Below are 25661 nucleotides of genomic sequence, written 5' to 3'. Positions count from 1 at the left end.
GTTCCCGCCCCCGCTCAGGCCCAGGACGCGTCTGTCCCTCCTCCTGGGCTCCTGGGTTCTGCCGCCTCCAAGACGAGCGATCAGACGTTCACAGAGGATTTTGTCATGTTTTGGAATTATTTCTAAACCGCGTCTTATTTTTTATAGGAAACAGAATCACAAGGTTCAAAAGTAAGAAGCCGTAGAAAGGTACGAACAGATGACGCCCCCCCCCCCAACCACCGCCTACTTCCGACGCCCTCGGAAAACAGGCTGCTTCCAGCTCCACTCCCTCCCTTCCTCTGAGGCTCCCTTTCAGACTCTTCTCTAATGCACATACATGTTTTAGAAGTAGATTTTCCCTCATCTGAATTTTTTTCATGAATAGTAGTAACATACCGTACGTACTACTCCACACTTTTTTTTCATTTAAGAATGTATCTTATAACCTAGGGACCTTGCCAGATCCATGTAAAAATGCTTTTTTTCCTTATAGGCAAGTAGTATTTCATTAAATTTCACCCAAATCTGGTGGACATGTCAAGTGATTATTCCCAATCTTTTGCTGTTATAATGTTGCAAGGAGTATCCCGTACATATGTCATTTCTCACAGGGGCAAGGATCATTCTAGGGGGATTTCCACACAACGGAACTGCTAGGTCGAAGGGTGTGCATATCAGTGTTTGGATAATGGCCAAGCTGCCCTCCACGGGGGTTGTGCCAATTTACACTAGGATTTTTTTAACCTCTGTAGTTTTTTTTTTTTTAAGATTTTATTTATTTATGAGAGAGAGAGAGAGAGTGCACAAGCAGGGGGAGCAGCAGGCAGAGGGAGAAGAGCCCAATGCGGGGGTTCTAGGGGGCTCGATCCCAAGACCTGAGCCAAAGGCAGAAGCCTAAGTGACTCATCCACCCAGGCGCCCCTATAGTTCTTTTTAAACACAAATTAATACATTTGATTTACTTAAAAAAAGTTCTAGCCTTACAGAATAAAGGCTTTCGAAAGCAAGGACTACTGTGAAAACAACCTAGTGAGTGCTCTTTATAAAGCCTCTTTAAAGACCTAATTATAGGGGATTGAGACCCGTCTTGCCCCCTCTACCTCACCCTACAGACTGGAGCGTAAAGCTCCCTTCAGACGGGACAGACACAGGCCGAGCTCTCCTGCCCTGAGCTCCCCCGGAGGAGCTGGCGCTTGACAACACTCGGCACACTGCTGCCTGATGTGTCATTCCCCACCAGAGACCGAGGACAGAGCCTCCGGCCACGCAGAAGGGGCACGTGCACCGGGCAAGGCGGGGGGGGGGGGGGGGGGCGGTTCGGGGCAGGCAGGACATTAGCTGTTTTTCTACACAAGCTGCAGAAGGTGGCAGCCGAAGCCTCGGCCGTCGCACGGAGAAGGTGCCGCCAGGACCGGGGGTTAGAGCGTACGCAAAGCAGCCGGCGAGTGCTCTTCGCAGGAGAAAGGGCGATCATGGGCTCCCACTCCCACCAGCAGCCCCCTCCTTCCAGCATCATCCAGTTTGGTCCGCACAGTGTGCTAGAAATACTCGAGCAAACAGTGACAAATTAGGAGGGCTCATGTAGAAAAATCTGGATTTTTGGCTTCTCTCAAAAAGCGCCCACTGAGCCTGGGCCTGCCTTCTCTGAGGGCTGCTGTCACCGGAGGTGGGCAGAGTCTGGCTGTGCTCTCGGCCTGCCTGGGAAGCCGTCGGATGGGCCGCTGAGCGGTCCCTGAAAGCCGAGCACCTCCTCCTGCCGCTCTCCCCGTCCCCGCTGCGGAGCGGCTCTGCCTGGCGAGACCTCTTGAGTCGGGCATGACACAAACGGTAACAAGTACCGTGTAAGCCACGAATGCTCTGGTGTCACCGTCCAAAAAGCAAGCAGCTCAATTCCCAGGCCCGAGCTCGGCTCACGCCACACCACGCGACACCTCCTCCTCGCAGGCCCGGGAGAGACAAAGCGGACGCGTGTCAGCCACACCGCTGAGCAGGTCTCAACTCCCCCGGCAGCAGAGCCGGGACAGAGAGCGGCAGGGCCAGTGTCCAGCCTCCCCACACACCTCAGGAGGAATGTCTTGACTAAGAACATGCACGGAAATCAAAGAGCTGACAAGCCTTGCGGAGTCAGCGCTCCCACCCCTGGGGCAGAGGGAAAGGCTCCACTGAGCAGAAGCTCACTCAGGTGAGAGCTTCCACAAAGCTTTAAGCCAAGGGCTGCCACGACCCAAGGGGAACAGTCCAGAAAAGGTACTTGTCCCTCCCACACACCCAGCCCAACACCACCCACCCACACTTACCACCTTCGTGTCCTGCTGGCTTTCCATTCAGCTGTGCCCATGACTTTGGTCCACCTGGCACTGAATTTGTGTTCTGAAAGAAGGAAGGAAATGAGAACAAAGCCAGCCCAATTGGCCTGCTTTCCTCCCAGCTTCCCACCTGTGCGGCAGCCCGAGCGTCAGGAGCTGCCGGGCCCACAGCACAGGTGAGGAGCGGGACGGAGGGCATGGCCAGCTCACGCAGCTGGTCCCACAGCAAAGCCAGGACTCAAGCCCACATCCCCTTCATGCTGCACTCCAGAACATTCTGTCAGGTCACCTCTCACACCCACACAGCACTACTGTGCCTCGCTCAAGAGATAAATACCAGACCCCAATTCTAGCATGTGTCTCAAAAATCACGTGCCCTTGGGGCGCCTGGGTGGCTCAGTCGGTTAAGCGACTGCCTTCGGCTCAGGTCATGATCCTGGAGTCCCTGGATCGAGTCCCGCATCGGGCTCCCTGCTCGGCAGGGAGTCTGCTTCTCCCTCTGACCCTCCCCCCTCTCACGCTCTATCACATTCTCTCTCTCTCAAATAAATAAATCTTTAAAAAAAAAAGAGGAGTCCCCCTTCAAAAGGTCTACTTAAAAAAAAAAAAAATCACGTTCCCCAGCCAGCAAAGGAGAGCTAGCACAAGAAAGCTGGCCCGCCTCATCTTTCGCCGGATGGGCCACTACGCCGCTTTCCGTTAATTACTGTCATTCTACAAGGCACAACTACTCAAGTGAGGACTTCCTCCTCCGCTAACCTGGGCTCGCCGGGCTGGCACGCAATCCTAGCAGCTAACCCAGGGACTAACAGTGCTGAAAGCTCACAGCAGGCGAGGTGTTGTGCTAGGCACACCCCGCCGGAGCAAATCCTCCCACACCCTGGGAAGGTTCTAGTCCTATCCCAACCGAGGCTCAGAAAGGAGTGGCCAGTCCCAATGAGGAGGGCAGGACCAGGACTTTGTCCCCACTCGGCCTGCATCCCAAGCCCCATCGAGTCCCCAGCCACTGAGCCCAATGCTTTCCCGACAGCATTCAACCTAGCAGCCTTCCCCCTCCAACGGAAGGTAAAAACGCACAAAACAAAGCTGGTGCAGCATGACATTTCAGCACTTACTGGGTCAAACGTCACATTAAATAATGACTCTTTCCCGCCCAGCACGGCCACCCGCACCACCACGCTCAGGGCACACGGCTGCAGAACTGACTAGATCTCACAATCCATTTATTTACCAGGAGTTGCCCTGAGTGCTCTGGGATGGCCACAGGCCCCTGCGACTGGCCGGTCCCCCAGGAAGCACAGGGGCGCCCAGGCCCCGCAGCCTCCCACTCGGTGTCTGCAGCCCTCGCCCACCAAAGGCACCAAATGGGAAGAGAATGGCTCCAGGGCCGAGCAGCGGTCCTAACGTTGCCGTCAGAGTTCCTGGTGCACCTCTGACAAGAGCAGAAGTGCCGTCGGGCCTCCGGGGCGAGGCTTTAAAGGCTGGGGAACACCGGGAGTCCCTTCTCATGGCCACCCCATGGGAAGAGCTGAGCCCTGAGCAGGGCGACCAGCACGCTGGCCCCGGGCCGGGGCTCTGACCCTCCGCAGATGCCAGGAGCACGCCAGGCCCCGCCTGGACTCTGCAGTCCCGGGGGACAGGACAGATCCACTTCCAGCCGCTCCCAAGGTGAGTCTGACCTACAGCAAGGGCTGCAAGACCCAGGCTCCCCCAATCTCTTAGCTTCCAACTCCAGGACACAGATCCGGACTCAACTCCGTGCTCTGGTCGCCAGGCACTAGTGGATTCAGGCCAAGGAACACGGGAGCTTCGTGTGAATGTGGGCTTCTTTTACCTTTTCCTTTAATTTCAAAAGCACAGTTCAGTGTTGGGTGGGGGAGGGTGCCCTTCTGGTGCCCAGGGAGCAGTACAAAATGAAAACACAGTAGTGCAGGTTGTTTTCCAGAGAGTTGCTGAGTGCTAGGTACTTGTCTACACATCTTGTGGTCTTCTAAAAAATCTGTAGACGTCTCATCTGGATTTCCAGCTACCAGCTAAGCGTATCCTCCTGCTGATCCATGAAACCCACAGACAGACTCCGATGGACAGTACATTATGAGCCCTTGCTTAAATCCTGACTTTCTCTTTAGAAAACACTATTTATTCATTTATTTTTAAGATTTTATTTTTTAAGTAATCTCTATACCCAACATGGGGCTTTAACTCACAACCCCAAAATCAAGAGCTGCATGCTCCACTGACTAAGCCAGCCAGGCACCCCCAGGAGAACACTTTACATGCGTCAACAAATAAAGGGTCATAGGTCAGTATTTCCCGAAGTTGTTCTTAGAGACACTAGTCTCTGAAGACGGTCCCTCAGACAGGTTTCCTAGGACAGATGGGTTCCAGGAACACTATCCGCTAAGTCTTCATAGAGTCACAGCACACACGAACACACTGAAGACACTGACGAGAAGTCGGACAGTAAAGGAACTTTTGCTTAATTTTTTCAACTCACCTGACCCCCAAACCTTCCTGTGACCTAACCGGTCCCCATGGAGCACAGCGGGGGACCCTCATCTGGCCTGTGGCTCACCCCTGTGACTTTGCCTGAAGGCAAGTCACCAGAAAGCAAATTAGCTGTCTGTACTCTGTTCTGGATCTGGGGGTCTTTCTCCAAAAGCCGCAGATTCAAGGCACCTCACGGGACCCGACAACGTCCCGTGCTCCTGTCCCACGGCCCCCCGCCAGGCTCGCCTCTGGAAGGAGCGGGGCACGCGGCACCTACCTCCTGGCTGCTCGACTGTGTCGGCTTCTGTAAGCTGGAGACAGGCCTCTGCAAACCCGGCTGCGGCAGCGACTCCGGCGGCGGAGAGCCCGTCACACTGGAACTGGACAAGGCAGGGGGCGCGGGGGTCAGAGGGGTGGGCGCGCGGGCCCCTCCGCGCCTGCCGGAGCCTCGGCGGCAGCACGGGAGCCCCCCGGCAGACTCTCACGCCGCAGAGCCCACGAGACGCCGGGCCCCCTCCGAGGCCTGGCCGCTGCCGGGCAGGACAGTCGTCGGCGCCCTGGCAGAGCCGCTCCTGCACAACCCGGGAGCCCACCGTGAGCTGGAGGGACTGCCAACAGGGAAACCGAGTCAGCAAGGGAAGGGGCTCAGAGCCCCAGACTCCTGACCAAGAGCTCACGGCAGTGCAGGGGGCTGATGGCTTTGAGATGTGATTTTTCTCCTGGCTTATAAAAGAAATATGTGCCCAGAATAAAAATAAATGTGTAAATATATATAACACAGAATTTGTCACGATCTCATCCTCCAGAGTGAAACGCCAAGCAGATTTTGCTATATATATATTAACATAGTATTTTTTTAACATGAGTGGGATAACACCACACACACAATTCGTAGCTTGTTTTGTACTTAACGTATCTACCGTGCTTTCGGGACAGCACACGGATCTACCTCTTTGTTTTAGAGACACAGTACAACTGGATGGGCCCCCATCCCCAATTTTTTTTCCCATTACTGGCAAAATTTCGATGAGCACTTCTTAATATGTATCTTTGCACACTTCCGCGTCATTCAGTAGTCTAAGAGGCTCTGGAGTTTACAAGGTATGGCCCAGGTGCCCTCCAAAGAAGACTGTGTCAGTCGATACTCAACAAGGGGCTGTGAGGAAGACGTCTGCTCCCCCAGAGCCTTCTGGGCACTTGTTCCACCGAGGAGACCCGAGGAGGGCAGCAGTCCGTTGGCCAGTCTCCCCCGATGCCGGGGGCTCACCAGTAAGCTGACGCCAAACGCTACTCACACACATACGCTGCTGGGGTTGACACGACCCAAGGAACCCAGCGTGCAGCATGACTACAAAATGAAGGCCACTAATGTCCTTTCACATTACCTTCTACCTACAACAGAAGCTTCTACGTAGTGTCGCTCTTGTGTTCTCCAAACCTAAGCACAGAGTCCCAGCAGTGGTGGCCCTCACCCCATCACCTCCCTGAGACCCCGAGGGAGGACGAGGCCCAGGGGAACAGAGGACCAGAGCCTGGGGTCCACGGCCTCGTCCAGTGCCCCGTCCCGACCTTCCCCCGGCTGACGTGCTTCAGCACGGCCGGCCTCATTCAGGTCCCCTGATCCCTTCTGTGCCAGGGACGGCAGGACCCCACCTAAGGAGGGAGTGAGGCCCTGTCCTCGCTCTCTGGAACTTCTCGCGGCGGAGGCAAAGCGGGACTTACGTTGAAACGTACAATATCCACGTCATTACAGGGTCTGTAGCATCTGCCATGCGAACAGAACGACAGCAGCAGCTGCCACCTGCCACACACATTCCCTGTGCCAGGTACCTGACCTGCGGCAGCTCGCCTGCTTCCCACAGCCACCCAGGACAGGGGAGCTCACAAATCAAATCACTCTCCAGGTGCCAGAAGCTAGTAGGAAGTGCCCTGGCTGATCCTAACAGTCAGGCCTTACCGTCAACCTGTATGACTCCTAAACAAACGGTTAGAAAATTTTTAAAAACAGCTTTTCAGACTCTATTTTGGTTATTACTCCTTTATGCTCATGTGACTGAACCATGTGCTCACTCTCTACATGTTGTCTGAAGTAACTGCAGGCAAGTTTTACAGAAGCCGCCACGGCCGGGGCGTCTGGGTGGCTCAGCCAGTTGAGCGGCCAACTCTTGGTGTCGGCTCAGGTCATGATCTCAGGGTTGTGAGACCGAGCTCTGCGTCCGGCTCTGCGCTGAGCCTGGAGCCTGCTGGAGACTCTCCCCCCCTCTACTCCTCCTCCTCCCCCTCCCACCCCCGCACTCGCACGTGCACTCCCTCTCTCTAAAAAAAGCTATCATGGCCATTTCCAGCAAGAGAAAAGGACACGGGTTGGCAGGCTGTGCTCTAGGTCACTGTGACTCTCTGGGTCCCGAGCACCGGCAGCCGGAGCACAAGAGGAGATTGAGGGCAGGAAGACGTATGAGACCAGACTGTGTTGTTCTCACACCCCAGCAGGCAAACCCTAGCAGCAGGTCCTGCCGGCCAGCCTTAGCAAGGTCCTGTCCCTCTCTGGTCCCCTCCCAGCACAAATCCCAAATCCTCCCTCCTCGCCACCCTTATGGCTGGCTGGCGCCCAGCAGAGGAGACTCGCAGTGGAGGTGGGACGGAGGGGCCTAGGTCACGTGCCTGGGGCAGAGCTGGACCGGGCCCCCAGCAGCCACAACATTTGCTCTGTTGCTCTAATGATTTTTGTGCCAGACCCTGGGCCTCCTAAGGCTCCCGTAAGTGCTGTGCTGGCAGTGGTGGGAGCCTACAGGGAGGCTGCATATCAACCCTGAATAATGAGGATTCTGGATTGTTCGCCTTCACAACTGGGTCTGTTTGGAGCAACTAAGTGCAGCAGTCTTTGTGGAAAGCTGCTGGCCCCGAAGCTGGGAAGACGGCCTCCTCCTCACCCTGGAACCAACACAAAGGGACTACCGGCAGAATGGAGTGTTCGAGCACCCGCCCCATCCACAACGGCCCTTCCTGGCTCAGGAACTGGCACCGAGGCATTGCATAAGCTCCTCTGGGATGATGAGGCCCTTCCTAATAAGGCACAGGGGACACTGGTCACTGGGGACGAGGCAGCCCACAGAAGCCCTGCTGCATCAGCTCCAAAAGCCAGGAAAAACGAGAGCAGGGAGCAAGAAACGACCAAGCAGCGGGAGTCAGGGCGAAAGAAGCTTCCTCTGGGATCTCCCCGGTTCTCCAGAAGGAAAGGGGGCCACGGCACTCCATGAGGCTCCAGCTCCCCACCCACACCTGCCCCTGCTGCTCTCACCTCTTTGGGTCTTGCTGATCCTGCTTGTTTGCCCATCCCGTTCCGTCCTTGGGAACTATCACGATGTTGGGGTCGTTTCCTCTGTTTTCAGACTTCAAGCTCGGCAGGTTTGCAGGTGGGGGCATGCGCCGGGCTGTGGCGACTTTCCCGAGACTCTGTAAGCCATGTCGAGGAACAACTGCACGAAGACAGGGGCGGAAACAGACAAGTTTCAGAAGCAAAGAGGCCGGTCAGTCAACTGCTCCTTCAAGCTCTAAGCAATGACGACAAAGACAGCCAAACAGACGCAAGGGGCAGCCTGCGTGCAAACAAACGAAACGGTCTGGGAGCTGCTTCGGCCGCTTTCCAAGGCCTTGGCCTTCGCCGAGGCCTCGGAGCCACGGAAGCGGCCGACATCTGGCCGAGGCTTCCATTTTCCTAGCAGGCAGGAGCAGGTGCAGGGAGTTTCTGCCACAGGCGGGGAGCCAGGCCCAGACACCTCCGCCCCACGTGGTAACCACCCCTCCTCAAGCTGAGGCTGCTCCGGCCCCGTTGTGGCAGGACAGAAGGGACAGCCTCTGCCAAGCCCCGTGCCGGGCCTGAGCAGGGCCCCTCAACATTCCCCAAATCCTCCCAGGGTGTGGACAGTGTCAACAGGATTTTCCCACCAAGCTCCAGAATGTCAGAACCAGGAAGCCTAAGACAGGGTAACTAATGCAAATGAAGTCCCAGTCTACCCCATGGGGGGAAACCTATCCCCGGCTTCCAGGAGATAAGACAGAAGAGGACACAATCCCATGGAAGCAGAGCCAGGATATCCAGGCCCCGAAATCAGACACCAACAGGAGCAAGGGGGCGATTCTGCGTCCCCAGAGCTGCCAGGTGACCACTCCACGCCCAGAAGGCAGTCTGACCAAGCGAATTCCTGGCCTGGGGTTTCTCATGTAAGGGAAAGCGTAGAGAACTGGCCTCACCCCGGTTCTTACCTGAGGATCTGACTGCGTCTACTGATTTTCCTTTATACTTATCAAACAGGCTGAGAGTCGAATACTTGCTTTTCCCATCCTTGCCCTTGGTTATTTGCCCCAAACGATCGGACATTGCGATGAAATGTCATCTAGTAAGGAAATTTTTCTCGGCACCGCTCCCGATCTGCCTTTGAAATGTTAAAAAAAAAAAAAGAAAAAAAAGAGCGTTATTCCACCAGAATCCCTGAGGCAGTGGACTGAATTCTTCAGGGATCACGGATCTCCTTGAAGACCTGAAGAAAGCCTTGGATTCTGTCCCTAGAAAAACGCCCTTACCACACACAGGCCGTTTTGCGCACATTTAAAGAGCATTTTGTTGTAGGTCCCTCCCCCACCCCCAAAGTTAAGAAGTCCTATTCCATCTGAATTGACCAGAGTCTACTGCTCACCGGTGACACTGAAATGTAAACCCTTCCACACCGAGTCCTCTTGCCAAGTCAAGGACAGCTCAAGATGGAAAAGTAAGTGCTCATCACTGGAGCACATCCATGTAACATCAAAGCTCAGGCAGAGGAGGGGAGGTACAGACCTGCCTACGGAAGGCTGTCCATTTCAAGGATGAGCAAAACCAAATCAAAGGGTAGCAACCAGAATCAGGAAGCCTTCAGGAACAGCCGGGTGTGTGCACTTCTCAAACCAAAGAACCAGCATCCAGAGAAAAAGCACCTGCTCAGGCAACACAAGCAGGGCTCTCTGGGGAGCAGACTCAGCAGCAGCAGCCCCAGGGGCGGACCACGCAGGGGCTCCACTGCCCCCTCCACTTAGAAAATCTTGACAAGATGACCAAGAAGGCAGCTCCTAACCTCTGCCACTTTCTAATTTCCTACGGGCTTCTACAAGTCTATTAGCATGTTACTCATTCATTCACTCATTCATTCAAATACGAGCGCGTGCTGCCAACGGTGAGTGAGTGCCGCCTGGTAGGGGACTCACCTGGGGACTAAGAGCTTCCACGTCTTTTATCCTATACTCAAGAGGTTCTTGGCTATTGTTTCTAAAACTTGATCATGATAAATAAACTTGTAAAAGCAACTATTACTTCCCATTGGAATTCGTGTATGGGGAAGAAAGCTAAAGCATCCACTTAGACATACTGCTGATATGTATGTCAGAGGTAACTGCAAACACTGATATTCGCTGATAATAAAAGGCACCTGGGGGCAGTAGCCACAGTATGGTTTGCTGTTTTACCCTATTCAGAAGCCACGCAGGCCGGAAGGAACAGCCCCAGTGTGCTCGCAAAGCACTCTGCACCCCCCGGGATGACTTTAAGATAAAATCCTATATATTATGATCCAAGACTTTATATAAAGCACAGGGAGCAACGATCAGTTACAAACTGGGGCCAAAAAAGTGTAACGGGAGAGACAGCGACATCACATCCCTCCAGGCTCCCGGAGCCTGGCGCCAGGCCGAAGGCAAACCAAGCTGGTTCTCACACGAAACTGGGTACATCCATCCTTTCATTCGTCTTGAAAATGAATGAAATCTCTAGGAGAGTCAGCCTCAGTGAAGACACAAACCACAAACGCTCCCAAGCTTACGTGCCAGAGCCCCCCCTAGTGTGTCTGCCTCACGTGCCCGGAGCAAAGAACGACCACAGACGGAAAATCGCCCGAAGTGTCCAAATCCTGATTCTGGTGCCCCGGGGTTCCATAACACACCGCTTTATCTTTACATCTCGCTCCCGGGAGCTGGCTCCAGGAAGTTTCTGCTCCACGCCCCCAACAGTCATAACTAGTAACAGCATTCTTCCCCCACGATGGGCGGTAAGCCCCTCAGGGCAGGAACTGGATTGTATTTTCATCAGAATAACTGGTATTTAACAGGACCTCAAATGTAAATCAACTTGAAATTCTCCACTAGGATTGGATGAGATCTAACTTTTAGACACTTCTATCAAATCAAAAGATCCTTCGGATAGGAACATGAAACCCCCCCCCCCACTATGAACAGAAGCCCTGGAGACTGTCACCATGGTGATGGGGACATGGGGCCCCTGCCTTACAGAGCTCACAGTCTACAACAGGGGACAGCAAACACTGGTCAGCATCCTTTCCAACGGCCTGTTTTTTTATAAGCCCTCAAACTAAGAATGATTTTTTAAAGTCATTTTTCACATTTGTTTTAAAAAACAAAGAATTTGTGACACCCTATGTGGCCCGCAATGCCACAGGTAGAAAAAGTTTGCTCACCCTGGGTCTAAAAGGAAGTCTTGAACAAGCACTCTCCAAGGCCTCCAGGTCAGCAATAGCTGGGCAGCCCAGGAGAGGCTCAAGCAGGGGTCAGGGCAGGGCCCCAAAAATGGGAGGGTGGGGAGTGGGCAGGCAGAGCAGGTTACCCCATGGACTGTGATCCAGACACTTAGGGACTTGTCTACTTAGCACTCTTTTCACAAACTCGTGGGGCGGGGGGGGCCGCATAACCAAGAAGTTCACATCCTAATTCCCGGAACTCTGACTTCCTTACCTTACACAGCAAAAGGGATTCTGAAGATGTGATTAACATAAGGATCTCGAGATAGGGAGATGATCCTGGATTATGTGGGCAGGCCCACAGTAATCACAAGGTCCCTAGAAGGGGGAGCAGAGGGCCAGAGTCAGAAAGCTGTGGAAGCTAAGGCTGCAGCACTCTTTGAGGATGGGAGGGGCCACAGCTAGGGCTGCAGAAGCCTGGAAAAGCTGGAGAAAGCGAGGAAAGGATTCTCCCCCTGGAGCCTCCCGAAGGAACCAGCACCACCCACACCTTGACTGTATGTAGCCCAGTAAGACTTCAGACTTCTGACCTCCAAGACTGGAGGATAGGAGGATACATTTGCACTGCTTTTTGTTTTTTGTTTTTTGTTTTTTTAAGATTTTATTTATTTGAGAGAGAGAAAGAGAGCGCATGCGCCCTTGTGAGCAGGTGGGATGGTGGCAGGAGGAGAGGGAGAAGAGGCTCCTCACTGAGCAAGGAGCTGGTCCTTGGGGCTGGATCCCAGGACCCTGAGAGCAGGGCCTGAGCCGAAGGCAGGCGCTTACCCTACTGAACCACCCAGGCACCCCTACATTTGCACTGTTTTAAGCCACTGGATTTACGGTAATTGGTTACAACAACAGAAAAGACACTCATTTGGGCGCCTGGGTGGCTCAGTCGTTAAGCGTCTGCCTTCGGCTCAGGTCATGATCCCAGGGTCCTGGGATCGAGCCCCACATCGGGCTCCCTGCTCGGCAAGAAGCCTGCTTCTCTCTCTCCCACTCCCCCTGCTTGTGTTCCTGCTCTCACCATCTCTCTCTCTCTGTCAAATAAATAAATAAAATCTTTAAAAAAGAAAAAGAAAAAAGAAAAGACACTCATTCAAGAGGCTTTTATTAGGCATTACCATGTGCCCAGCACCGAGCCGAGCCTGGGATGCAGCTGAGGGCAACCTGGACCCACCCCTCCATATGTCCAGCCCAAAGAGATGACGCGATCCACCCACGGTCACAGAGCTAATTAATAAGAAACTCGTTCCGGAACTTTCTGCTTCAGCACAATGATGAAAAGCGGCACATCACAGCAACCTGTCTGCTGTCCCTGACCACAGCTCTCACCGCACTGGTGACCCTACAAACATCTCTGAATGAAATCACCGGTGCCTCCCTCCGGGACACATAACCTTGCAGAACTACAGATTCAGCATTGTTAAATCCACCTAACGACAAAGTTCTTTACTAAATTAAAAACCAACTGACAAAGGCCAGGGAAGGAAAAATTATTTACCAGCCATTCTGGGCTATCCCATTTCCACACGAAATCCTAAAGTGCTTGACTTCTGCACATCAAATGTCTTTTAATTCTGAGACTTGACCAGAAAATCCCTGTTTCCACAGATAGTGCTAAAAAGTCTGTTGGTCCAAACTTCTGCCAGTTCACTGGTACAAACAGACCTTTCTTTGATTCTGCACTGCCCGGGCCTGTGGGCAGAGGCTAGAGCGAACACAGATAGCTCTCCTGGGTCTTCCTGGTGACAACACCCGCCTGAGAACTAACCAGTCCCCACCCCCACCCCCAGGAAGCACCAGGAGACCAGAAGCCTGACCACACCCTCAGTCCTGGCACCCCTGAAAAAAACTGAAGAAAAGAAAAACCCCAGGCAAACAGGATCTATTCTCCTGGGAACTTAGAACTGTGTCTAGGACTGTTAGTTGGTCTACAGCTGTTGCTTGAAGCCCTCCCAAGAAATCCAAGCGTTCAACAAATACTATCTGAGCACCTACTATGTTCAGGTGAAATGCTTCACGCCCCTCGCAACCGGCACACGTCGGGGAAGCCAGAGGAGGGCACACGGTGGACTAACGCCCGCATTAAACCTGTACGTGCAACTTTGTGGAGTGCCCCCTCCTCCCACTTTTTAACCAAATTTTGCACCTGTTGACACACTACTGGCCTCCCTTGTCCTCAGTTTCCCTGTCTACAGAATTGAGGAGCCAAGACAAGATTTCCCAAGTCCCAGCTGGTTCTAAAAATCAAACACATCAGTGTTGTTAATACCCCACAGCCACAGAATTACAAATGATTTTGTCAAAGTAGCTCTTATCACACATCCAGTACTGGATCCTATATTCCTACCTAAAGCTGGGGAGCTAACAGGCAAAGCAACAGAGCCACCGTTGCTGTGGAAACAGCATCTGTGGGGGAGGGGCCGCATACTTTTCATTTTCATGCTCCACAGTAAGACTGCACAGAGGGAGGTTCTTCCAGCCTCCAGTTTTCCCCAGAACAGCAGTCAACAAGTTACAGTCAGCCCTAAGAATATGCACCAGAGCCCTAGAGGGCCCACAAAGCATAAACTATTTACTGCCTGGCCCTTTACAAAATAAGATCACAGACACTGACCTCAGAGCATACAGTTTCTTTCATTAAAGCCAGATTTCACTGGACACAAATACAACCATTCAGGTATCCCCAACCGCATGCACCTGCAGTAAAGCAGTGCCACTCTGCTTGCCCCTTGGTTTTCACAAACATCAGGCCAGGAGCACTAACTGTTAATAGGAGTTTAAACAGCTCACAGGTATCTGCTGAGTTTCTACCCATTGAAAAACACACACACACACACACACACACACACCACACAATGGTCTCATCAGACGGCAGAAAAGTGCAGGCAAATATCTGGGTGTGAATCATGAAGCTGGACAAGAAGAGAGAACATGTTTCTCAGCGGCTCAGAGGCGTGTTCGTGCAAGCCTGACTCACGCCCGGATCCGGGGACAAGAACCTGCTGAGGCACACCAGGTCCTTGCAGACAGGCGCGGACTGAGACTGGCTCGTAGCCACAGCTTTCTCTCCGTTTGGTAGGTAACAGAATTAATTTCTTTCCCAAATAAAATCTAATTTGGATCCTCAGTATTACATATGTAACAGATACGAGCCCCGGGTGCCGCGCCAGGAGGGGTCCTGCCCGCCCCCCGCCCCCTACGTGGTAACCCCGCTCTTTCCCACAGCCAGCCACTCTGAGGCACGCCAGGGAAGCCTGCCAGGGGGCCCCCGGCGCGTTCTGAAAAGGGCTGGCCTACATGAAAATATCACCATTAGGTGGAAGAAAAAAAAGGACTAAAATCCACAGGAACAGAGCTTTGTGTTAGGAAGAAAAGGACATTTAAAAACAAATGCAGGTCTGCATATTCTGGCAAGTCATCTAAAGAAGTGCTCTGAGAGGCCCAGGATCTGCTGGCACGAAAACCACCAGAAAGATCCGCCCACAGAGGCAACTTAATATCCAAGCCCCGCCTCTGCAGACAGTAGCCCCACCTGCCACACAGGTTACCGGGCGGCCCGTCAGCTGCTTGCCAGGGGGAACACCTCCCTGCACTCTCTTACCAAAAGCCATTTCCGGGACAGGATTAATTTCCCTCTGCTTGGGTATGAGACGGTGTCAGAAACCCAGAAGCCCACCTGGCCAGGTGATGTGGGCCGGCCTGTAACTCACCGGGGAACCAGTGCAGCCACGAGCCAGGCACCCTGCTGAGCACCCACATGTCCCCACTCTTGGAAGACACGACTGCCACCAGCCTGCTTTACAGAGGACACCGAGGTACGGTCCGGACAGAGAAGTAAATCGTCCAAGGTCACAAGCCTACAGGACATCAACCCTCAGGCCCTGGAGACATCACCAATACTGAGGAAGGACCTACTGTGTGCTCCAGCTCCAGCCCTGCTCTCCCTGTGCACAGACAATCACTGGGTTGAAGATTCATGATCTGCCAGAACCGTGAGGCCAGCATATGTGCCATGACGGTGAGGCATGAGCAGGAGCCGGGAAGGGGTGGGGGAGACACAAAGGCAGACTGTCTCCGCAGAGAAGGAACAGAAAGATCCCGCTGTGACACAAAACATATCAAAAGAGCATGATCCAACAGGAATGGAAACTGAGAGCAGGCTGGATAAACACTTGAGAAAACCACCAGAGGGACCAGAAATGACGTAGTCGTTAGTATGCTCGTTAAGTCTCAGTCAAACAGGAAGAACCATCGCCACAAAACCCAGGTGCAAGATTAACAGATGATCCACCCTTCTCCAACATGCCAACGTCTGGCAAAAAAGAACTTTAACTTAAGGGAGGTACCACACCCCCTACTTCAAATCCTCAGACGCTTACTGACCATTATGTGTGTGCCCAGGATGTGGCGTCCACAGACTCTCCATCCCTGTCCCCAGAACACGACGTGTTCTGTGAAAGGACAGATAGTAGTGTTTGGCTCTAGAGCCGCAGACCCCACCTCAGCTACTCAGCTGACCACGTCTACCACTGCGGCAGTGACACAATCAGACAACACAAAGTCGAGCTGTGTTCCAATAAAACTTTATTTACAAAAACAGGAGGCAGGTGGATTTGTGGCTGCAATTCGCTGATCCCTGGTCTAAAGGAAAATAATGTGTTATAGGAAGATGAATTCAAGTAAAAGAGCTTCACATATGCATCAGGACAAAGCAGGAGCTGGGGACAGAAGTGGGGGGTGGGGGTGGCGAATCCCAGCTGGTTTTGCAGGGGAACTCCTGCCACCTCCCCCTCAGCAACAGCTGGGGCCAAACATTCTGCACACCTCCAGCTTTCAGAGGCTCCCTACAAGGCAGCAGTCAGAAAAGCAGGGACCCATACTTCTGCATCCCCTGGCTGTAAGGGTCCCCCTGGCTGTGAGGGTCCCCCTGGCTGTGAGGGTCCCCCAGCTGTGAGGAGCAGGCCGTCAGAAAAGCTGGGGCCTGGGCTCCCTGTGGCACAAACTGGTCCTTCCACCTGCAGACGCCAGCCTCGAGGTTTCTGCAGAAGAGCCGTGAGGGGTGCCTGCAGACTACAGGACAAACCTCTCTAAGAGCAAGCTGCTTGAAAATAAAGGCGAGGGAACAACATCGGAATGAAAATGGGGTTTCTGGTCCCCATGTTTGTTAGCCGTCACCAGAAAAGACCCCCATCCCCAGACAGCACGTTCAGGAAGCAACAGAAATTAAAAATAAGAAACAAGGCGTGCGCTGCAGGGACCAAGCCACTTCCCCAGTCCACTCTTCTGCACACTGAGGTTTGTAAGCCCCATCCTTGACTCCCTGGACCACACACAGGCTCAGCTCTCCTGGACTGGCCCTTGGCGACCCTCCACCAGGGCCCAATCAGATCAGAAGACCCTGCTATCACACCTTTATCGGGATCCCACTGTGCCACGGACAAACCCAAACCTCCAGCCCAACACACTGGCCCCCAACAGCCCCCCAGTCTCATCCCCACCCCCACCCCCACCAGTCTCATCTCTCCAAAACATGGGGTTTGCATCTCGCCTCCACCCCACACTGGCTGTGTCTTTAAGGCCTGTTTCCTCGTGGATTAAATAGGGATGAACATACTGTTACCCACCTCCCAGGTCTGACGTCAGGAATAAATGAGAGAAGGAACACAGCACGTGCGACCCCGTGCCTGTCCACCCTTAGAAGGTTCTCGGCAAGGGCAGCTGTCACACTGGCTCCGCACACCTCATCTCTCAGCCATCCAGCCCCACCATCAGCCTCACGCCCAACACTCATCCCTCCGATGACTGCGAGTGGTGAAGCCTTCATCCTCCCCGGCCCCCCCAGGCTCCCACCTGTGCTTCCACCTTCTCTTCTCCTGTGATCAAGGGACCTGTCCCCAGTCTGGTGCATCACAGCTAAAGGGCCCTGATGCAGAGTGCAGGCCTCCCAAACCACCATGAGAAATCCGAGAGATGTTTAGGATCTGTTGGTGGACCCTATAATAAATTCTCAAGAGACAGAGACACACTCACTCTCAGGAAACCCTCTTGAGATAAACATGCCACTGTGGCTACATCTTAAACAAGACAAAACTGCCCCAGCTTCAAGGTTTCCCACTTCAGGGCAGTAAGCATGAGTATTCGGCGCCATCACACTTGTGTTACGACAGACTGCTTCAAGGAGGGGGTAATCCCAGCCCCACTCATTTGTTTATCCATAACGTTCTTCAGTAACAAAAGGAATATATGCTTGATAGAAACTTTAAAAAAGGGGGCCCTGGGTGGCTCATAGTTGGTTAAGCATCTGCCTTCAGCTCAGGTCATGATCTCAGGGTCCTAGATCGAACACCCCACGTCGGGCTCCCTGCTCAGCGCAGAGTCGGCTTCACCCTCTCCCTCTGCCCCTCCTCCTGCTTACGCTCGCTCTCTCAAATAAATAAAATCTTAAAAAAAAAAAAAAGCTTTAAAAAAATACAGAAAATTATCAGTTAACTAAATTCTAAACCAATTTGCTATTGGTTTAAGAAAATTACGAAAATGATTTTAAGGAAAGCCTCCAGAGGACCGCCGACGGGCCAAGCACAAGAACGCCGAAGGAGAGTCCCAGCAGTGACTGTTTACAACCAAAGCCTTCCCGCAGGAATGACGTCACTGTCGAGGCTGGAAGCTGGGCTGGAAGGAGGACGGATGGGCAGGAAGTGTCTGTCTTTAGCCAGTGGAAAGCATTCCTTCCCCCTTCCCGAAGCCCCTGCCCTCGCAGATCCTCAGCTATGAACACACAGGAGGGTGGAGGGACAGAGACTGGTCCTAACAACCGTCAAACATCGGCCGGGCTGCATAAACTCAAGGCTGCCCCCGAGACGACTGAGGGGCTCGTGCAGACAGTGGCACTCTACACACACACAGAGAATTACCATGAGTCCAAGGGCCACCTCAGCCACTTCCGTTTGGGGACAGAAAGTCTACTTTAGCAGGCTGGTGCAGGACTAAAATGACGGTCACAAGGTGTGATACACACACCCCTTGTTGAGTACTTGCGGCACCGGTGACTCCCCTGCCGCCCTCCTCCTAGCGCCCACCTCCCTCTGCAGCCCTGGCAGCTTCCGGCTGCAAACCTTCTCAAGGGTCCCGGAAGGGGAAAGGCAGAGCTCGCTCCCCGTGCATGCGAGGAGGCGGCGACAAATGACCGGGCATCCCAACCCGCCCTTTCTTCTGGGCCTTGCAACACTGCAGCCACTGTAACCAAAAGTAGCACTCGGTGTTCGACACAAAAAGACCGCCAGGCGGATGGAGGGGGCGGGGCGGAGCGCGCCAGCAGAACCCTGTAACTGACACACACGCGCGCACACAAACAGGGCTGTGTGTCTATCTATATAAGCACACACATCCCTTAATTCAATTCCACTGGATTCAAGAAACGCTATTTAGAATACAGGGAGGTTCTGGTTAAACACGGCAAAAAAGACTACCGGCGTTTGTAGCTTACCCTTCCAAAACCCCTAAAATGAAAATAAACAACAAAGGGCACCCAAAGGTCAGGGCCGATTTTGGCCGACAAGGAACAGACAAGAGTGGAAACAGATCTTGCAGACTGAAGGATCTTACAAACAGGACTGCCAGGCACTGGAGAGAGCTCAGGAGGCCCTGAGAGGCGGTGGGCACCTCGGCCGACAGGAAGGCGGGGATTTAACACTGGGAGGGCTTCTTGAAAGAGCTCCTCCCCCTCTGGATAAATTTAAAAAGTCTAGACTTGAAAAGCCAGGATCAAAGCGGGTGAGGGTGAGGAAAAGAACTTAAAACAACAACAACAAAAACAAAACAAAACAAAAACCAAAAAACAAGCTTCGTGAAAACGTGAGTGGCAAATGCTGGGCGCCTCGGCCCCCTTTGCAGTCAGCCTCACAGCAGGGTGGCGGACAAATGTATTCCAAACGTATTCAGTCCCTCTCTCCATGCCCCTGGCAAAGACGAAGGAGTCTTCCCTTGAAACCAATAGGCACAAACACCTGGGGCTCGAGGAAAGCAGGCCGGCCTCCCACCAACTCACCCTACAGGGATGAGCTTCCCCACTGACCCACCCACTCAGGACCCAATCGGCTGTGTGTGCCCAAGACCACAGACGTCTGAAAGGCCTCAGAGAAAAGGCAGATACCAAATACACAAACAAAAGAACCTAGAAGAAACACAATGTCAGGCACCAAAAATTTTAAAAAAGAAAGTAATAGGGGTGCCTGGGTGGCTCAGCCTTGTTAAGCATCTTCCTTCGGCTCAGGTCATGATCCCAGGGTCCTGGGGTTGAGTCCCCCATTGGGCTCCCTGCTCCACGGGAAGCCTGCTTCTCCCTCTCCTGCTCCCCCCTGCTTGTGTTCCCTCTCTCGCTATGTCTCTGTCAAATAAATAAAATCTTTAACAAAAAAAAGGTAATATAAAAATAGTATCCACAAAAAACTAAGAGAAGATACTAAACCCATGCAACAGAAACAGGATTTTTTTTCTTAAGGGACAATCAGAAAAAACCCTAGGAAGTATTAAATATATGATAGGCCAAACCCCACCACCTCATGTTAATCAACAGACAAATCTCAACAGAGAGACATTCTAGAAACTATAGGGCCAGTACTCCTCAAAACTGTCAAGGTCATCAAAAACAAAGAAAATCCGACAGCGTCAGTCTGGAGGAAACCAAGGAGTAAGGACAACTAAACGTGTCATCTTGGAACAGAAAAAGCCCATACGGTAAAAAAACTAACGAAACCTGAATCAAGTATAAACTTCAATTAACAACAGTCTATCAATGTTGGTCAATTAGTTGGGATAAAACACCATACTAACATTAGAACTTTATAACTGAGAAACTGGCACTACAGTATACAGAAACTAAAACTTTTCTGTAAATCCAAACTATTCTAAATTTTTTTAAATTTTAATTTCAACAGAAGAAATGAAAGATAAGGAAATCTCAGAAAAACTAGCAAGAAGATGAATGCTGGTCTTCCCCCTCAACCCCAAAATTAAAGGATGAACCCAGGAGTCCAAACTTAACTAGGAGTGATGGAAACATAGGATTTCCCAGGGAAAAAGGGGAGAAGAATTTATCAAATGAAAATAACATGAAACATCCCCAGGCTGAATACCCAAGATTACAAGGGCCCACCTAGTGCTCAGAATAACGGATACAAAAAGATCAAAGTACATCAGGGATAAAGAGAAGAACCCAAAAGCTTATGAAAGCGCCCTACCCACCCACACACAAAAAAAAATCCCAGGAAGGAACAATCAAAATGGCAATGAAGTCTTAAGAGCAACAAAGAGACACTTCTCACCAACATCATTCCCCTCCCCGGAAAATGATTTTCAACCTAGAATCTAATACTCAGCTGACCAAGTCAAGGCGGAGATAGAAAAAGACACTTTCAGACTCACACAAGGGCTCAAAACATACACCTTCTCAAAAAGTCGCAGACGAATATACTCTAACAAACAAGAGAGCAATCCAATACAGAGGCAGACGTCAGAGCAGCTAATTCTCCCTTCCTCCTTCCTGGAGGAAGCGGTCTCGTCCTTCCCCAGAACGCCTGAGGACTCACGCTCATCTAAGAGAAACCCATTCCCCTCCAGTCCAACAGTTCAGCAAGGCTGCGTGATCCACCCAGACAAATAAGATACCTCGTTCCTTCATGACAACAAGGCACACTGGACCAACCAACTGGAAACCTGCCCCTCTCTGGACTTCCACATACCTGAGGCAATAACATCCTCATTGTTTAAGGCAGCTTAAGATAGTTGTGGTTACTTGATGCTCCAATTACCCAACTGAAACACACATGGGATCCAGGAAACAAGGGATCCAACGGAGGGGCAAAGCCCCAGGAATGACAACCAAAGGAAACCCGAGATGGCCGCGGCACATCAGGCAGGGGAGCGCCCGTGCTGATGAGAGCAGCACAGCAGGTTCCGGGGGTAAACGGACTCACAGATTATCTAACGTCACTGGCAATTAGAAAATGGCATTTGTTGCATTTTACTGGAGCATTTGTAAAAAGGAGAAGATACAAGTTTTAATGTTGTTCAGTTTATCAATTTATCTATTTTGATACTGCTTTCTGTGTCCCACTTAAGGAATTCTGTCTTATCCAAGATCGTACAGATATTCTATGTTTTCTTCTAGAAGCTTTACGGTCTCATCTTTCACAGTTAGCTCTATAATCTACATAAACACGATTCTGGATGTGATTTGAGGCATAAGACTCATTTTTTGAAAAGGCCACCTTTTCCCTTTGTCATGCGGCACCTATGTCATAAATCGACTACTTCTGTGAAGTCTGTTTCACAATCTCTGTTCTATCAGCCTATTGTCTATCCTTTTGATGACACTGGGCTGCCTTCATTACTGCAGCTTTTATAAAGTCTGGACGTCCAGTACGGCAAGTCCTTCAGCTTTGTTCTTCCTCAAGAATGCTTGGGTTATTCTTGGCTCTTTGCATTTTCATATAAATTTCAGAATCAGTTTGTCAATTCCAAACGAAACAACAACAAGAAAACAAAAGCCTGCTGGGATTTTGAGGGGCGCCTGGGTGGCTCAGTCGTTGGGGGTCTGCCTTCAGCTCAGGTCATGACCCCAGGGTCCTGGGATCAAGCCCCACATCGGGCTCCCTGCTCGGCGGGAAGCCTGCTTCTCCCACTGCCCCTGCTGTGTTCCCTCTCTCACTGTCTCTGCCAAATAAATAAATTAAAAAATCTTTTTAAAAAAAAAAAAGCCTGCTGGGATTTTGACTGGAATTACAGGGAAGCCAGAGTTCAAATTCGGGAGAACTAACATCTTTACGAGGCCATACTCACCAGCGCTGGTGAGTATGTGGGGCAAGGACAACTCTTGCCCACTGCCGGTGGGCGTGCCAATTGGTACAATCACTGGAAAACTGGCAGCTGTCTGTTAAAGCTGACCATATGCCAACCCTGCGACCCAACCATCCCATTCTAGGTACGTACCCAATAGCACAAGTGCATCTACACAACAAACGTTAACAGCAGCACTATGCGGAAGCTCAAAATGGAGACTAATGCGAGCTAAAAGTTTATCACCACTAGAACGAATCATCACCACGTCCACGTAACGGAATACTACTCAACGAGAATTAATAAACTCACACACAACTACGTGGATGAAACTCACAGATACAATGTTGAACGAAAGAAGCATATACAAGAAAGAAGCAGAACAGAGACTGTCATTTTATAAGGGTCAGGGGGCAATCCATAATGAAAACACTGACTGGCACGAACCTATTACACACCAAGTAACTTCCAAAACGAAACAAACAAAAAAAATCACTGTAAGTAGAAAACACTGGGGAAAAAAAAAATCTCTAAACCTTGGTGGACCAAGCCAACTCAAAACACAGAAGATAACAGATGATCTAATTAAGATAGATCAGCAAACATGTTCCAGCCCGGCTGGCTCACTCAACAGAGCATGTGACTCTTGATCTCCTGGTTATGAGTTCGAGCCCTGCACTGGGAGTAGAAATTACTTAAAATCTTTACCCCCAAAAAAGTGACTACATATGAAACTTTAAGGAAAAACCCAAATTCTGAAAAGCAAAAATCTCTGACCACAGTGCAATTAAACAAGACATAATGAAAGCAGAAGTACAAAATAACCCTATCGGTTGGAAAACTTAAAACTCTCTTAAAAAAAATTCTGAATCAAAGGGAAATTCAAAAGTATCGCTGCATAATACCTAGAAAAGCACAGATGGAGAAAAGAACATTATGCATCAAAACTTTTAAAACAAAGACAAATTTGTACTCAGAGGACATTTAGTAATCTAAAAACCTAAAATTTCTAACAGAAAAGAATGAAATTAAGCATCCAATTCTAGAAGTTGGAAAAAAGACATGATGGGGCTGCCTGGGTTTTGTAGTCGGTTAAGCATCCGACTCCTGATTTTGGCTCAGGTCATGATCTCAGGGTCGTGGGATCAAGCCCTGCGTGGGGCTCCCCGCTGACAATGGAGCCTGCTTGGGATTCTCTCTCCCTCTGCCCCCACCCCCCTCTCTAAAAAAGAAAGAAAAAAAAAGACATGACTGAATGCAGAGGGATGCAGAAACAATCAGGGAAGAAAGAGCCAAAAGTAATTTAATGAACCTAATGAATACATTCGAATAAAATGGAATTAAAAATAGTTCTTTGAACCAAGATATAAAATAGATAAACCACCGAGGAAAAGGTATGTTCACCTCATTTTACAGACAAGACACTAAATCTGAGAGGTTCCAAGACTGGCCCAAGGTCACTACCAACAAGTCAGGGCATTGGAACACCTGAGCTCAAACCCAGGTCAGCCTGACATCCAGGTCTGCTCCAAAGCTCGGGCGCTCAGTGGGCCCCAGAGAATGACCACGTGGCCACCAGGATAAGATGCCCATAGTACTCCCAGGCTCTGCCAGTACTCCCGGGGCCATGGTGAGTGTGTGGGTCAAGTGTGGCCTGGGGTGGGGTCTGGGCAGGCACGGCATCAGGGGAGGGACTCTAACAGAGTCCCAGGGCCCCCAGAGGGTGTGACGGCTCCAGGCTCCTCATCCACAGGGGTCTATCTCGAGGCTCCAAGCCACAGTACCTGCCGGATGGTTCCAGTGACCCTTGTCATCACTCCTGACCAACTTAAACTGTTATGGCTCCTTTCTTCATGGGCCATGGGGTCAGTCCCTACACACCTAGCTCACAGGCCTGGGCTGAAGCCTGCAGAGGACTCTGGCTAGAAATCCATTTGCAGTCTGCAAAGAGATCCTGGCCTAACTCATCTTTTGAAAATGCAGTTGAGGGGCACCTGGGTGGCTCAGTCGTTAAGCAGCTGCCTTCGGCTCAGGTCATGGTCCCAGGGTCCTGGGATCGAGCCCCGCGTCAGGCTCCCTGCTCAGCGGGAAGCCTACTTCCCCCTCTCCCACTCCCCCTGCTTGTGTTCCCTCTCTCACTGTGTCTCTCTCTGTCAAATAAATAAATAAAATCTTAAAAAAAAAAAAAAAGAAAATGCAGTTGATTTAACAACAAGAAAAGACAATTTCAATTTATAGCTGGAGATGGACAAGTTGGATAGATGTGCCACAAACAGGCCTCTCTCTCCAGGGTCAGAACTTACCAGGGACCTGGCAAATAAAAGAAATACATCACACACACACACACCTGTACTTGATTGAGTTCCTCCTTCCTTTTCCACCTCCAGAGAGCGGTGAATTAGCAAGGGAGCAGCACTTTGCAAATGCCACCAAAATCTATGTTCTTTCTTGTAAAATCTGATTTAGCAGAGAACAGAAACTGGAGAGGGTATTTGTATTGGATTGTTCTTTCTAACCAGATCAACAAAGCAGTTTCCAAGGGCCACTGACAAATGAACAGAAACACATGATTGACTAGGGTAGATTCCTGTGAGCCATCAGGGCCCCAACACCAGGAGCCAGGGCACTCGGGATAAGGCTGAGCAAAATACAGAGCCTGGGAGAAGCTCTTGCCAGGAAGAGCCAAAAATGTACCAGCTGCCTGGTCCTGGGACCACTCTCCACGACCATGTATGCTGTTTATATGTGTTACCTTTGTGATCAGTTATCTTTGTAACTATCAGATGTTACAAACACACATTCAGTGTAATAAAACAAAAACACTAAAGTATGCAAAATAAGTCAATCCAACTCAAAAGGTAATCACCATTAACCGGGTGGATACCCTTCGTACCTTTTTTTCTCAGCTAGCATAAACCCAGCAGCTCCTGGTCTTCAAGTTGTATTCTACCAATGTGGGAAGTTACCCTACTATGCTGTAGCTCACTTTCTTCTCTTAGTACACTGTGGTCATCTTTCCAAGAAAATAACATACCAATCCTCCTCATCCTCTTGAAGGCCTACATATAGTATTTCACCGTGTAACTGTGCCACATTTACCCACTGCCCTATGGAGAGATGTAGAAATTATTTCCAACTGTGGGCGCCTGGGTGGCTCAGTCGGTTAAGCATCTGACTTGGGTTTGAGTCATGACCTCGGGGTCCTGGGATTAAGCCCTACATCGGGCTCCCCTGCTCAGCGGGGAGTCTGCTTGTCCCTCTCCCTCTGCCCCTCCCCCTGCTTCTGCTCTGTCTCTCAAATAAACAAAATCTTTAAAAAAAAAAAAAAAGAAGAAATTATTTCCAACTGTGTACGACGACAAATAATGCTACCAGCAACATCCCAGTACACGTATGTAGACACCCGCCCCTGACCAGTATTGGTGGACCATCTGACATTTCTAGGAAGCGTATTTCTAGTTTGTGCCCAAGGACCTGAAAGGCAGGAAGGAGACCCCAGACC

General features: G+C 51.1%; 1 protein-coding gene across 9 annotated transcripts in view; it reads right to left on the bottom strand.

Moving 5' to 3' along the window:
* The window catches only part of PRRC2B (proline rich coiled-coil 2B), an 86478-nt gene that overhangs the window by 49152 nt on the left and 11665 nt on the right, over positions 1-25661 (bottom strand). For 8 of the 9 annotated variants that reach the window (XM_036117088.2, XM_078061905.1, XM_078061910.1 and 5 more), the window contains exons 2-5: positions 9042-9211; positions 8077-8254; positions 5056-5158; positions 2280-2352 (exon numbers count right to left, since the gene is read on the bottom strand). In XM_036117088.2, the coding sequence (XP_035972981.2) occupies positions 2280-2352; positions 5056-5158; positions 8077-8254; positions 9042-9156 (469 nt within the window). In that variant the 5' untranslated portion in view covers positions 9157-9211. The remainder of the gene's footprint in view (positions 1-2279; positions 2353-5055; positions 5159-8076; positions 8255-9041; positions 9212-25661) is intronic. The other variant, XM_078061906.1, reaches the window with a different exon arrangement.

This window comes from Halichoerus grypus, chromosome 14 (assembly GCF_964656455.1).
Source record: "Halichoerus grypus chromosome 14, mHalGry1.hap1.1, whole genome shotgun sequence".
NCBI classification, from domain to species: Eukaryota; Metazoa; Chordata; class Mammalia; order Carnivora; family Phocidae; genus Halichoerus; species Halichoerus grypus.
This window is presented reverse-complemented; position numbering and strand designations above follow the sequence as displayed.